Source organism: Ovis canadensis, chromosome 5, assembly GCF_042477335.2.
Source record: "Ovis canadensis isolate MfBH-ARS-UI-01 breed Bighorn chromosome 5, ARS-UI_OviCan_v2, whole genome shotgun sequence".
In the NCBI taxonomy this organism is placed as follows: domain Eukaryota; kingdom Metazoa; phylum Chordata; class Mammalia; order Artiodactyla; family Bovidae; genus Ovis; species Ovis canadensis.
Genome location: NC_091249.1, coordinates 56,221,268 through 56,233,909, shown reverse-complemented (window position 1 = coordinate 56,233,909; position 12,642 = coordinate 56,221,268). Strand labels below are relative to the sequence as shown.

Sequence of the window (12,642 nt, the reverse complement as noted above, 5' to 3'; positions counted from 1 at the left end):
CCCTCCAGCTGTGGGCAGGAAACTTGACCCAGACAACTCTTCTTCACCCTTCAAGACCCAATGCCAAATGCCCCTGCTTGAAAAATTTCCCTGAAAGATGCAGAACACACCCCATCACCCCTGCCTACATTAACTCCATCACACACTTGTCATCTTTTTGCTGCTTTATTTACTTTATTTAGTGGGCAACTCTGGGAGACAGGGGTGAGCCTGGCTTGTTTAATGCTGTGTCTCCAGTGCTTGCACACAGTAGGCACTCTGCTTGAGCAACTGTTTGGACAAGGACACTTGATTACATGACTCCCCACTGCTCTAGAACCTTCCATAGCTCCCTGCCACCTACCAATCCCTCAGCCTCCTACATTCTCTGTGCCTCCCCATGAGAAACAGCCCCTGGCATGCAGCAGATGCTCAGTGAGCACTGGTCAAGCAAGGGTCCCAGCGGCGCAGTGCATGGACTCCTCCCACTCCCATCCCAGGTGGGCAAGCAGAGAAAGCCTCCACAGGAGGGCAAGACTCTGCAGGGCACAGGGCAGCAGATCTGTCCAGATCATTCCAGCTCTAATGGATGAGTCTACACTCAGTTATTTTTTTCACACACACACACAAAATCTCCTTTTGGAGCCAGTGTTCGAGAGGCACGGAACAAACTCCATTAGATGAATAAAAATGCCAGCAGCATAGATTGAATTGAGATGACTAATGAGGGCTGGATGGCTGACTGGCTTCCAGGTGACAAGGCCACCTCATCCAGCCACCTGGCCAGGCATCCCAGGACAAGGACAGTCATACCAGGGAGGCCTCCCCCACCCCATTCTTCTGGGTAAGGTGCTAAGTTGAAAAGGGCCCTCAGGGACCACCAGGACATTATTCCACCATGGGGAGAGATGCCTTTACCAGCATGAGTCCTCCAAAATAGGGACCCAGCCTGGGGAGGGACACTTCCTCACCCTAACATAGCCCTCAGCACAGTCATTCAATAGACATCACTAGGGATGATTCTAGGAAGCAGGCACACACCAGGCAGCTCTTCAGGCCTTCCTGGGACTCATATGGGGGCAGCCCCGGGAGCCCCCACATCTCCCCTCCCCCCAGGCCCACTTGGCCACTATCTCCCCATCTCCTGGGCCAGTGAAGAAGGGCCCTGATGGAAACTGGGACTGCCCCCATCTAGGTGACCCGCGTTGGGAGCCTGGCCTCTGCACCTCAGCCCCCAGCTTTACAGGGCATTGGTAGTAGTTCACATCACACACAAAGACAGGCGAGGTTTTTTCCTTAAATGTGGTAAAATATATATAATGCAAAATTCACCATTTCAACCATTTCTAGAGTCTACAGCTCATGCCATTAAGCACATTCACATTGTTGTGCAACCAGCCCCACCGTTATCTCCAGAACTTTCTCATCTTTCCAAACAGAAACTGTCCCCATGAAACACTCCCCAACCCCTCCCCCAGCCCCTGACCCCACCACCTACTTTCTCTGTGGATCTGATTCCTTTAGGGACCTCCTGTGAGTGGGGTCAGACAGTCCCTCCTTCTGGGTCTGGTTTATTTCACTAAGCATTATGTCCATCCTCAAGGTCCAACCAGGTTGTGGCACGTGTCAGAATCTCTTTTTAAAGGCTAATATTCCACCATGCAAAAGAACCACTTGCTCATCCATCATCTTTAGACAATTTGGTTGTCTCCACTCTTTGGCTGCTGTGAATCACACTGTGAACACGCATGTGTAAACATCTCTTCAGGCCTCCTGCTTTCATTTCTGTGGGCAAGGTACCTGTAGTGGGATTGCTGGGACACATGGTGATTCCATGCTTAACTTTTTGATGACTCTATTTGCCAGGGAAGCTGTACCCTTTCACTTTCCCACCAATGATGCACAAGTGCTCAGAAGACACCTTCACCACATCCTGACACTTGTTTTTTAAATAACGGCTGTCCTAGTCAGGAAGAGTTTCCATCAACTCAGCCAGTCACCTGAGAATGTCAGATGCAGTCTGCACCTCCCCTTCTGGCAGTGATGGCCCAGGATTCAGGGTTAGGTTGGATTTCTACAGATTATCAGACAAGAAACAGGAGTACTGACTGTGCTGGGCACCCACACAGATGCACACTGGCACCTGAAGACTCCTCACGAACCAAGGAGGTACATGTTTCCTTTGAGTGACAATACAAAGTCTCAGGGCGAGGGTGGCTTGTCCAAGGCCACATGGGGATTTCAGGGAAAGGGGCCAGTGAGCTCCAGGCCTTACAGCCCACCAGGGACCTTCTCTGCACTCTGTGTGGCCTATGGAGAGGGGAAGGGGACCTTCCAGGCCCCCATGAATTGGCGGCAAGGACAGCTTGGGCAAGGCTGGTCGCACATTGATTGGAAGCTCTCCATAAGCCCTGCTGGGACTATCTCTCAGGCCTGAGTCATCACAGTGACCACCCCGGGGTGGGACCCACCATCCCTGCCCAGGGGTGCACACCCTCAGTCCCACAGGGGCCATGAGTGGCCACGGTCCCCTCGGCTGCAGCCACAGATGTGGTGGGCAAGCCAGGAGGGATCCCAGGACCCAAGTCAGCAGCTGAAGGTCCAGAGCTGTGCTGAGGGTGCCCTGGAACTTCTGGGTAATGACAACAGCACCCCTACTGCTCAGGGAAGATGCCTGAGCCAGTGGAGGTGACCCCCCGAGGCTGGACCCCTGCCAGCTCCTGCCTGGGACTTGACCAGATGCAGAGAATAGTACCCAGGTCTCCACAACCAGCATCTCAAGTCACTGAACTATGAGCTGAGTGCAAATGGGTGGGGTGCAGAGAAGCACCAGGCACAGGATGGCAGCACCTGGAAATGGGGCCATGTAGGAGAGGTGGCCCTAGGCCCCAGGGGAGCCTCAGCCAACCCTGATGCCCTCCCTACCTTCCAGACCCCCTGGAGACCAAGGGGTGAGGAGGGGAACACTGAGCCTCCAGGTCCCCTTCCCTCACCCTGCTGCCAGGGACCAACCAGGAGCCCAGAGCCTGCTGGAACCTTATTCTTGTGGGGTGACTGCAACATGGAGGCCAGTAGGACGCCTTACCTGACGGCTCCAAGTAAACCTGTCTAGGTCTGAGGGCAAGGTGGGCTGTGAGGGGGTTGTAGGGCCCCAGGAGAGGACACCCATCAGCTAAAAGCAGGAGCTGCAGTTACTATGGCACCGGCTAAGTCACATGGATTTTCCGGACCATTAAACAGACTGTCACTTAGGGGCAGCTTTCTGGAAGGTTCCATGGGAGGCTTAGGTCCCAAGTCTGGGCTGGGCTCCAGGTTCCAGCTGGCAACTAGTGGCGTCCTCGTCTACCCTGCACAGTGTGTATGTATGTGTGGTGCTGGAGGAGGGGAGGTTGGCTTCTTTCAGGCCCTTGACACCAAGAACTTTCTGGTCGAGACAACTCTGGCCCAGAACTGGCTGCCACCCAAGAGTCGGCTGCCCAGAGCCAGGCTGGGGAGACAGGCCTGGTGTGACCACCCTGCTGTCCCTGAGTTACTCTTGCCCTGGGGACCTGGCCCAAGGCCCGGCCCCCCGGGAGCTGCACAGGGCTGGCAGGTGAGAACCCAGGCTTCTAGATGTTATGTCTGGGACTCGGACTCTGTGATAGCTGTGGTGAATCCCCCCAGCAGGTACCACAGCGAGGGTCCTCAGCCCAGAGCGGGCACAAGGAGGCCGAAAGGTAGGATTTTAGGTCTTTTGTTAGAAATAGCAGAGCACTCATGTGACACGGCAGGTCACAGCAGGGCAGCCAGTCCACCCACCCTGGACTGAGACCCTGGTGGGGGTGCCAATCCAAGTGATAGGACCTTGCAGAGGACAGGCTTGGGCTGTGGGCTCTGCCGGCTGAGGGCGAGTCCAGATGGATCACTTGGTTGGGTGCGTGATGATGCGTGTGGAGAAGTCAAAGAGGTCGCGGTTGATCTTGCGCAGGTTCCGCACCTCATCTTCCAGCTCAGTCACGCGGATCCGCAGCTGGTCCTGGCCTCCCAAGACGTTCTGGGGGAAGGGTGGAGCACTCAGACTGGGCCGGGGGGTGCTCAGACCTCTGCCCTGCTCTGAAGGCCACTGTCCCTACAGTCCAGGATGGTGAGTAGGGGTGCAGGTAGATCCTCTCCAGCAGCCTGAGCCAAGACTGCCCCTAGCAGCCCACCTGGGGTGAGCCTGGCCATCTTGAACCCAGCCCCTCGCCCACCCTGGGCCTCTCCCTTCTAGGCTTGCTCTCCCACCTTTGGGCCCCGCCCCTTCCCCATCTTGGGGTTGCTCCTCCTCCCACCTTCTCCAGCGTGCTGGACATCACCGCCTGTAGCTGCTCCACCCGCTCCAGATAGCTGGGCTCTGACCCCTGAAACACAAGAGCCGAGTCAGTCGGCCACTCCCAGAGATGGCCAGGCAGTCAGCTAGTGCCTCCAGCCAGTGGGGACAGCCTGCTGGCCTGGCAAAATGGTTGGACCCTGCTGTTGTTCCAGGCCATTTGTCTCCTGCTGGACACCATCTGGGCACGCTGCTCTGGGCCAGTAGCCAATGCTGGGCACAGGCATCCATCAAGTCCCACGGAGGGGTGTAGAAGCCCCTGCAGTCTTGTGTGGTTCCGGGGCTCAGAGACAGCGGACAGAGCCCAGCCTCAGTGGGAAAGGGTGCCCTGCCCTTGCCACGTGAGGCGTACCTGCTGGTGGAGACCTAGGCGCAGCATCAGGCCCCCGCGGTGCGGCTCGTCCCCGTGCTCTGCGCCTAGCAGGTGCTTGTTGAAGTGGGGCAGGGGCAGGCCTGGTCTGAAGTCGGAGCTCAGCATGCTGACGGGTGCAAGCATGATGCACGCGTTGGTCACGGGGCCTGCGGGTGGGGTGGTGGAGGTGGTCAGGACCACCCTCAGCCAGGCTGTGCCCTCCACAAGGTGGGCCCAGAGTCCTTCCTCTGCCCTGCCTGGGTTTGGGGAGCAGTGGTGGTGGCCACACCCACCTTTGAGGGTCACTGTCCTGAGGCACTGCTGGCTCTGCACATCCCAGAGGCGAACGGTCTCATCGTGGGAGCCCGAAAGCAGCACGCTGCCGTCCGTGGACACTGACAGGCAGGTCACCTGGTTCCTGATGATGAATGCATCAGCTGGCTCCCAGGATGCTCGGGCTGGGGGCGGGGCAGCAGCAGGACCAGGCCTGCATTTGTGCCCCGGGGCAGCAACCCCCCTCCAACCCCTATCCCTGCCTGGTCCCCGCACCTGTGCCCTCTGAACACCTTCCCGTGCTCCTGCTCTGGCTGGAAGCTCTTCTCTCTCTGCCCGGGCTGCAGATGCAGGAGGGCAGGTGAGCAGGGGCCCGGCAGTGCCTTAGCCCCAAGCCTGTCCCCTGACCCTGCTGCCCACAGACACTCACCCAGGTACAGAGATTGACCTGGAAGATGGAGCCGTCGCTGCCGCCGCAGAACATGTAATGCTCGGCCAGGTCCATGGTCACAGCCAGGATGCCCACGTCAAAGAGTACGGACAGCAGCAGCTCACCTGAGGAGACCTCCCACAGCTGGGGGCGAGTGGCGGTGTGAGAGCCAAGGACCGGTTGGAGGCTGGGTCCCACAGAACCTCCAACAAGCACTGTCACCACAGAGGTCTCGGGGGCTCAGGGACCCTTGTCCACCACTTACTTCAGTGACTGTCAGCCCCCAGGACCCCAGCAGGTCAGCCCCGAATCCCCCAACCGGGAACAAAGACCCTGAGGACGCCCTTGAATCCCCTAAGGCTTGATCAGGAGCTGCCAGGAGCAGTGGCCAAATGGGAATTTCCAAGCTGACACAGGCCTAGACTGTCCACCCTCTGGCCGTCCTTGAGGCTGGAAGTGTCAGGGGATCAAGAGCTGTCTGGAGCCGCTGGCTTGGAGGAGGACATTATGTGCTTTCTCCCTTGGGCCAGGAACTCGCCAGCTGGGCTCGGCTCACATCCACTGCGGGGGACGTGGCAGGGTGAGGGTCCTACCTTCACTGTCTGGTCCAGCGAGGCGGTGGCCACCCGGGCTAGGGGCCCCCCAAAGCCGCAGTGCAGGTCTGTGATGGGGAGGGTGTGGCGAGACCAGACGTGCCGGGGGGCAGGGGTCCGGGAGGGGTCTGCCTGCAGCACGCTTGGGGAGGGGGTGGGCAGACCTCAGCGGGCATCTCCACGCCCTCACCTCATCTCCAGGTGGCAACCCGGCCCCATGTCCTCCTGGTACCAGCCCGCCTGACCCGGAGCCCTTTGCTTCCCGCCCTCATGGTCAAGGCCTTGCCTGCCCAGAGTCACAGCTGGACAAGCAGCCACCGGGGCCATGGTGCTACCTGCAGAGGCTCCAGGCCAGCACTAGGCAGTCCTTGCCCCCTGAGATGAAGTGGCTGCTGTCCCCCGTGAACTGCAGGCATGACACGTCCTGGTAGTGGCGGCTCAGGATGACCAGAAGGTTCCCTGTGGACACCTGGGGGGAGAGGCACTGGCTTGGTGGGGAGCCTGCGGGGAGAGCCTACCCCCATGGTCCCTGCACCAGGGCTTCGCAGCTCCTGTGACAAGCCGGTCACAGCTGCAAGCGACTGCCTTCTGAGCGAAGGGGTGGCACTGGTCACAACCGCAAGTGACCACCTTCTGATGTGGGGCTGGGGCTCTTGCTGGGAACCATGGGGGAGCTTGGGCTGCAGGAGAGGAGGCCCTTGGTGGCAGGGACACCAGGGAAGGGCTGGGCAGGGGTGAGAGGGCAGTGAAGCTGCGGTAGGATGAACTTCATCACCCAGATAAACGTGTCCACACCCCAACCTCCAAAACCTGTGACCTCACTTGAATATAGTCTTTGGAAATACAATCCATTTAGATAAGTGACAGGGGAGTGAGGTGACCACTGTCTCTGTGAGGACACCTGGACAAAGACACCCAGGCACTCATCCGCAGAGGGGAGGGGAGAAGGTCCACAGAGTACAGGAGTCAGAGCCCAAGCCAGAGCGGCCCTGTGGGGCGCCCCCTTGTGGTCATGATGCACGCTGGCCAGGAATTCTCCTAGAGGGTGGGTCCTCTAGGCCAGGCAGCCTCCACCTGCAGGGGAGATGGACCCCAGACTGTTCCCCCATCAAGAAGGGCCAACCACTGGCGAGCCACTGGAGCCGTCTAATGATGGTGAACCAGCTGCTAAAATCTGCCCACACTCCCTGCACTGGCCTGACCACAGCAGAGGAGGATGTCTACCAAAGGGTGAGTGCCTCAGTTTCTCTCCCTGCACTTGGGCAAGGCTTCCTAGTTTCAGAATCGCAAAGTGAGGTTTAAGAGCTGGAAGTGAGACTGCCAGCTCCCTCTCCTCTCTGCAACTGGTTGCCGGGCAGGGGTCAGGAAAGGCTTTGTCCTGGGACCTTGGACACTGCACTATGCGCAGGAAGGGAGGTGAGTGTCCCCCCAAACACAACAGCCTGTCAGTGACAAACCGTTCAGTGGTCTGACCAGCAGCCCACCAACAGGCTGAGCTCACCCTCGTGTTTCTGAGTCCCTGGGCTCACCTCCCACAGGTATATGTTCTCTGAGATCCCTGCCAGAACGTAGAGGCCATTGGGCGATGTGGTGAGGCAGGTGACTGGTCCTGGGCACATGATCTTCTGCTGAAGCTGGTCCTAGAGACAGAACAGGCCTCTGAGTTTCATCGGGGAGGAAGCTAGGGAATGGGCAGGAGACAGCTGGTAAGTCCAGGAGTAGAAAGAAGGTGGGGGTGGGGAGGGAAGCGGGGGATGGGATACTCTGAGCAAATCCATGGTTCAGCAAAGAGGGATCTACTTCAATTGATGCTATGCATTGTGGGGGTGGAGGCCTGTGGAATCTCCTTCAAAGCAAGACAGCACCTCTCTGGACTGGGGGTCAGAGGGACACCCGGGTGTTCGGGTGGAGAAGGCACAGAGGGTCCAGGAGGAGCCAAAGGCCACTCAGCTTTTGCCCTAGTCCTGAATCCCCACTAAAGTGTCGCCTGGGACCTTGAGCCTGGGTTTCCAGATCTCTAAAATGGAACTTCTCCTCAAGTGTGTGTGTGGACCACACCAGGAAAAGCCAGAACACAGAACCCATCCAAAGAGATGTTAGCTGGCAAAAGCAGGCAGCAAGCAACGTCAAGGGCTGTATTTTTAAGTTTCTCTAATCATGGGCCCTAATGGCCAAAGGTGGCGTCTCTGAGAACGATAAGTGCACTAGGCTCCTGAGTCACCCTTCAGCGGGCTCCCTCATGCCTCGGACCTTCAGCCTCCAAGCTCAGGATACCGACGGAACCCTTAGTGCAAATACTTTTCAACTAAATTTCTCGCCTAACCCGCTCGCTCCCGCGCAGGGCCCCCAAGGGACCCACCCCCGGCGCTCCTTGTGCGCATGCGCACCGCTACAACCCCACCCCCACCCCGAAGCAGCTGTCCACCTTCAGCTCGGCGTGTGCGCGCAGCGCCCTAGCCGCTCGCAATCACTACGAGCGCGCGACTCCCTACCTTCCCCCAAAAGACCCAGGCCCGCGCGTGCGCAAAACACCTTAACGGGACTACCCACTCCTACCCCGGCTCAAGGTCCATGTAGCCTCCACCGCCCTTTCCCCCGACCCCTGAGCGCAGCGCAGCTCGCCAACGGCGCCCAGGAGCACGCCGCCGCACCTTCCTCTGCAGCTCCCAGGCGCAGATGTAGTTCTTGCCCAGCTGTGCGGCCAGCAGGTACTCGCCATTGAGTAGCGCCAAGCCGCGGGGCCCTGCCTGGCCTCCGCGGTACGTGAGCAAGTTGGCGCCAGAGTGCAGCTCCCACACAACGCAGCTCCATAACTGGGCCGCCGAGTCCGTACACACGGCTACCTCCATGGGCGCCGCCATCTTGCCTTCTCCACCGCGCCGGACGTGCGTCATCATCAGCGAGACGCGGGCGACTGCGCCGTGCCGGCTAGAGCGGCGCACAGGTTGCCCGGCTCACCGCGGCCGGCTGCCCTGCGCGTGCGCACACGCCTTGGGCGCGGGCAGGTGGCTTGGGGGGCTGTCCTATGAACCAGGCTGAGTTATCTTCCGGCTCCGCGAAAAATAAGGGGTGCAACGCCTGGTTAGAGCTCTTAGAAGGATACTTCTTCCAAAAATAGATGGCGAAACCAAGGCCTAGAGTCTCCTGAGAGCAGTTAGTAGCTTCAGAGCCTGGAGGTTTGGCTTGGCCGTTTGCACTGGCCACTTTTGGCCAAGCACGCAACTTCGCAGATTACTCTTCTTCTTCTAATTGTGCATATACTGAGTACCGACCTCACAGGATCGAGACATTGCACGTAAAACAGGCTACGCTCCTAACATAACAGGTAGTGATAGTCGTGTCCGACTCTCTGCGACCCCATGGGCTGTAGACCACCAGGTTCCTCTTTCCATGGGATTTCCCCGGCAAGAATACTGGAGTGGGTTGCCATTCCCTCCTCCAGGGGATCTTCCAGACCCGGGGGTCGAACCTATGTCTCCTGCATTGCGGACAGATTCTTTGCCGGCTAAGCCACCAGGGAAACCCCAACAAAACATGTAGCTGGCGTTCAAAACATAGCCAGTTAGATGTGTGTTCGTGGACCTACGGTCCGCCTCCCCCTGGACCTCGCTTCTTAGGGGGCCACAAAACCCACATTTTAATTTCAGCAACTTTGTGCAGGTGGAACAAATCGTGAAGTCTAGGGAGCACTGAACCTCGCGTCAGAGCTGCCGGCTGCAGGCTGTGTCCGCAAACAGTACATTTAAAATAGGGAATTAGTTGCCAACCTTTGAAAAGGGAGAATTCGCTCAAAAGTCGTAGTCTCATGCCTGTCCTGGGCGGTGTACCCAGAAGCAATATGGGGACTGGGTGCTGTGTATGTTCCCCAACCCCGCCGCGCGATCTAGGAGGAGAGGATGGGCAGGAGAGGGGAGGAGGGGGCCTTCCTGGAGAACAGGCGGCGCCGGAGCCGGGGACTCCGCAGGCCCAGGGCCGGCCGCCAGGTGGCAGTCTCGAGCCACTCACCGAGATGCCGGAGGGAGTTGATCCAAGCCCGGGAGGCCAACAGCAACAAGCAGCAACCAAGGGGCGGGGGGCGGGGGGGCGGGGGGGGCGGGGCGGGGGGGCGGGCGTCAGGTGATGTCAGGGGGTACCGGCCTGATCGGTCGGAAGGGCTTCCCTGAACAGGTGTCCTGAAGGAAAGAGGGACAGACGCGAGAACAACGGCCCTGAGGCTGACCGTGGAGGGGGGAGCTGGACATGGGGACCTGAGTTTTATTTTATCCTAGGGAAGTTGGGGGGAGGGGTGTGGAATGTGAAACTGAAGGACTTTTGTAAATTGGAGAGAGGTGAGTGTCCAAATCTCCAGAAGCTTCCAAAAGGGGAAACTGAGGCAAGTACTACCTAGTCTGAAGATGAATTGGAGCTAGAACCCCGGTTCCTCAAACTTTTTTTGTTCTTAATGTGAATAAGAAAAATGAAACACCTTGAATGGTTATTTACATTTACCGGATACCGGTTTCCCCAAACCACATCTTTCTTTGAATCTTGGTTATTCTGTGGAACCCCAGTTGAGAACGGTGACACCGTGCAGCTCCCAGGGGTGGGCCAAGATGGCCTTTTTCCAACCACCAACTCAGGGCTTGAACCCGGTCCTCCTGAGCAGAGGGGCAAGTCACTGCCCAGCTCTGGGCCTCAGTTTCCCCAGGGGCCAGTCGGGAATGCTGACTTGAACTCTGGGTCTGCGTGCTCCTCTAGGGAGGTCTCCCCTGGCTAAGTTCGCAAGCACCGGGGTTCCAGGAGGAAAAGTGGGCCCTGCAGGTGCGGGTCGCAGGGGGACCCGTTACAAACAGAAGTCGAAGACGTGGAAGCCAGGGCATGGGCAGGCCAGGGCTCCGCTGGAGGGCAGGCAGCTGCGGTGCAGTCCCGGGCCCACTCCCTCCCCTCCTTCCCCTCCTTCCCTTTCCCCTCCTCCCCTCCCGGGGGACCCAGCTCAGCTGGGCTGATGTGTGAGGTCAGAGGTCACCCCACCCCCAGCCTGGTTCCGGAATGAGGACAGACCAGTTGTGTCAGAAGGCCAGGACAAAAGCCACACTTTGGGGGCCTCTCGGACCACCCAGTCGCCAGACCTCCTTGGTGCCAGCCTGGCGCCCCGTCGCAGATCCACTAACACTCCTAGGCCTGAGGACGTAAGGGTAGGGGCGGGGCAGAACAGGGAAACCGAGGCACAGCGGTCTGCAGAACCGCTCTGGGTCTAAGCCCCCCAACCGCGTTCTTTATTCCCTACTCGGGTATTGAGCGCCTTCTGTTTTGCAGGCTGAGGGTACACACTGCCCGGTCTCCCGCCCTCCCCACCTCTAGCCGGAGCCCGGGGGAGGGGGCATTCCGGGTTGGGGGCGGGGACCGGGAACCCAGGATCAAATCCAGCGCCTAGCCTGCTAAGTGCACTAATGGCGTTGCGGAAGGCTGATGACTCAAGCGAAAGCCCTCTTCTTCGGGCTCCGGGCTGGCTCCCGTGGCTCTGCTGATCAGACGTGGTTTTGAGTTTCACCTCCAGGGAGGCTCCCCCGGCCTACTCACAGGCACGGAGTGGGAGGCTCCGCGGGGATCTGAGAGGCTAGGGAGGAGGGGGACCCCCTCCTTGCATCCCTCCCCAGCCTCGGGGCTGTGTAACCTCAGGGCCTCTGGGCCCCTCTCTGGGCCTCTTCAGAGGAATGAAGATGCTGGACTGGCCGATCCAGTTTGCCCAGAAGGCCTTAAAAAAAAAAAGAAATCACTTTTACTTTACCTCCGTGATGGGGGAGGGCATGAGAGGCAGGTGGGTTAACCCCTGTCCTCTGAGTTCTTCAGGTCCCCCTGGTTCAGAGGCTGGGACCACGTGAATGGGCTACGGGGAGGCGCATGCACCAGGAGGGGTGAATTGTTTTTCCTCACTCAACGCAGACTTGGGGGCTGACCCAGGCAGGAGGGACAGGCCCAGGCCAGCTGATGCTGGGGAGCCAGGTGGCAAGAGGCCAGTCCTACCCACCATTCGGCCACACTGACCTTGAGGCCATTAGCTCCTCTGTTCATGGGGTGGGGGCGAGAGGTAGATGAAGAAAGGATACTCAGAAAATGCAGAGGTTTCCCTCCCAGGTGTGTTGAGCCCGAGGGTCCCAGGGCTAAGTCTGCCTCTTGGTCTGGCGCTTACTTTGGGTCCCCAGGTCAAGTGTAGGTGGACTGAACCACAGCTGGAAGGCTGGGGGATGGGCGCTGGGTGGACCCATATGGCTGCCAAGACTGCCTGGGTTCCTCCTGGTGGGCATGTGGGGGTCCCTACATTTCACCCACAAGGGCCAGGCACTGCTGACTTGGGGGTGGGTCGTCCACTGCCCTCCCCCCACCATCACACCCACTGGAGGACATTGGGGACGTGGCTTAGTGGCCCTGGGGGGCACAGTCCCCACTGGGGGACCTCACCATCAGGCCCTCAGCCTCCTGCCACCAGGAGCAGAGTAGGGGTGGGGCGACGCCAAAAAAAAAACCACCAGAGGAGCCGTTTTCTGTTAAAAGTCAGAAGTGTTTTGTCTTGTTTTAATATTTCATCAGCTTTACAGGGTTACAATTGTCTTAAATATTTCTGAAGTTTAAATACAATCTGCATAATAATGTTATAAAATGTAAACTTTCAGTGTTCCTTTAAATTTCA

The 12,642-nt window shown here is 58.6% G+C and overlaps 1 protein-coding gene across 2 annotated transcripts; it reads right to left on the bottom strand.

Moving 5' to 3' along the window:
- Positions 1-3,696: 3,696 nt before the first annotated feature.
- On the bottom strand, positions 3,697-8,940 carry WDR18 (WD repeat domain 18). 2 transcript variants are annotated; one of them, XM_069589686.1, is made up of 10 exons: positions 8,627-8,940; positions 7,505-7,615; positions 6,311-6,444; positions 5,976-6,117; positions 5,383-5,526; positions 5,229-5,293; positions 4,973-5,097; positions 4,680-4,846; positions 4,290-4,358; positions 3,697-4,012 (listed from the first exon to the last, which is right to left on the bottom strand). In XM_069589686.1, exons 1-10 carry the CDS (start codon positions 8,870-8,872, stop codon positions 3,881-3,883), a joined length of 1,335 nt encoding a protein of 444 aa, XP_069445787.1. In that variant the 5' UTR covers positions 8,873-8,940; the 3' UTR covers positions 3,697-3,880. The 2 variants fall into 2 exon arrangements, with proteins under 2 accessions (XP_069445787.1, XP_069445788.1); XM_069589687.1 differs by lacking the exon at positions 8,627-8,940 and adding an exon at positions 8,226-8,341 and having other exon boundaries at positions 7,505-7,656.
- Positions 8,941-12,642: the final 3,702 nt, after the last annotated feature.

Excerpts from the sequence above, each read along its gene's own strand:
- WDR18 (XM_069589686.1), bottom strand. The coding sequence starts at position 8,872 with ATGATGACGCACGTCCGGCGCGGTGGAGAAGGCAAGATGGCGGCGCCC. Across the intron at positions 6,118-6,310 it reads CTGGCCTGGAGCCTCTGCAG|CGTGCTGCAGGCAGACCCCT; the intron begins GTAGCACCATGG and ends CCCCTCCCCAAG. Across the intron at positions 5,098-5,228 it reads AAGGTGTTCAGAGGGCACAG|GAACCAGGTGACCTGCCTGT; the intron begins GTGCGGGGACCA and ends ATTCATCATCAG.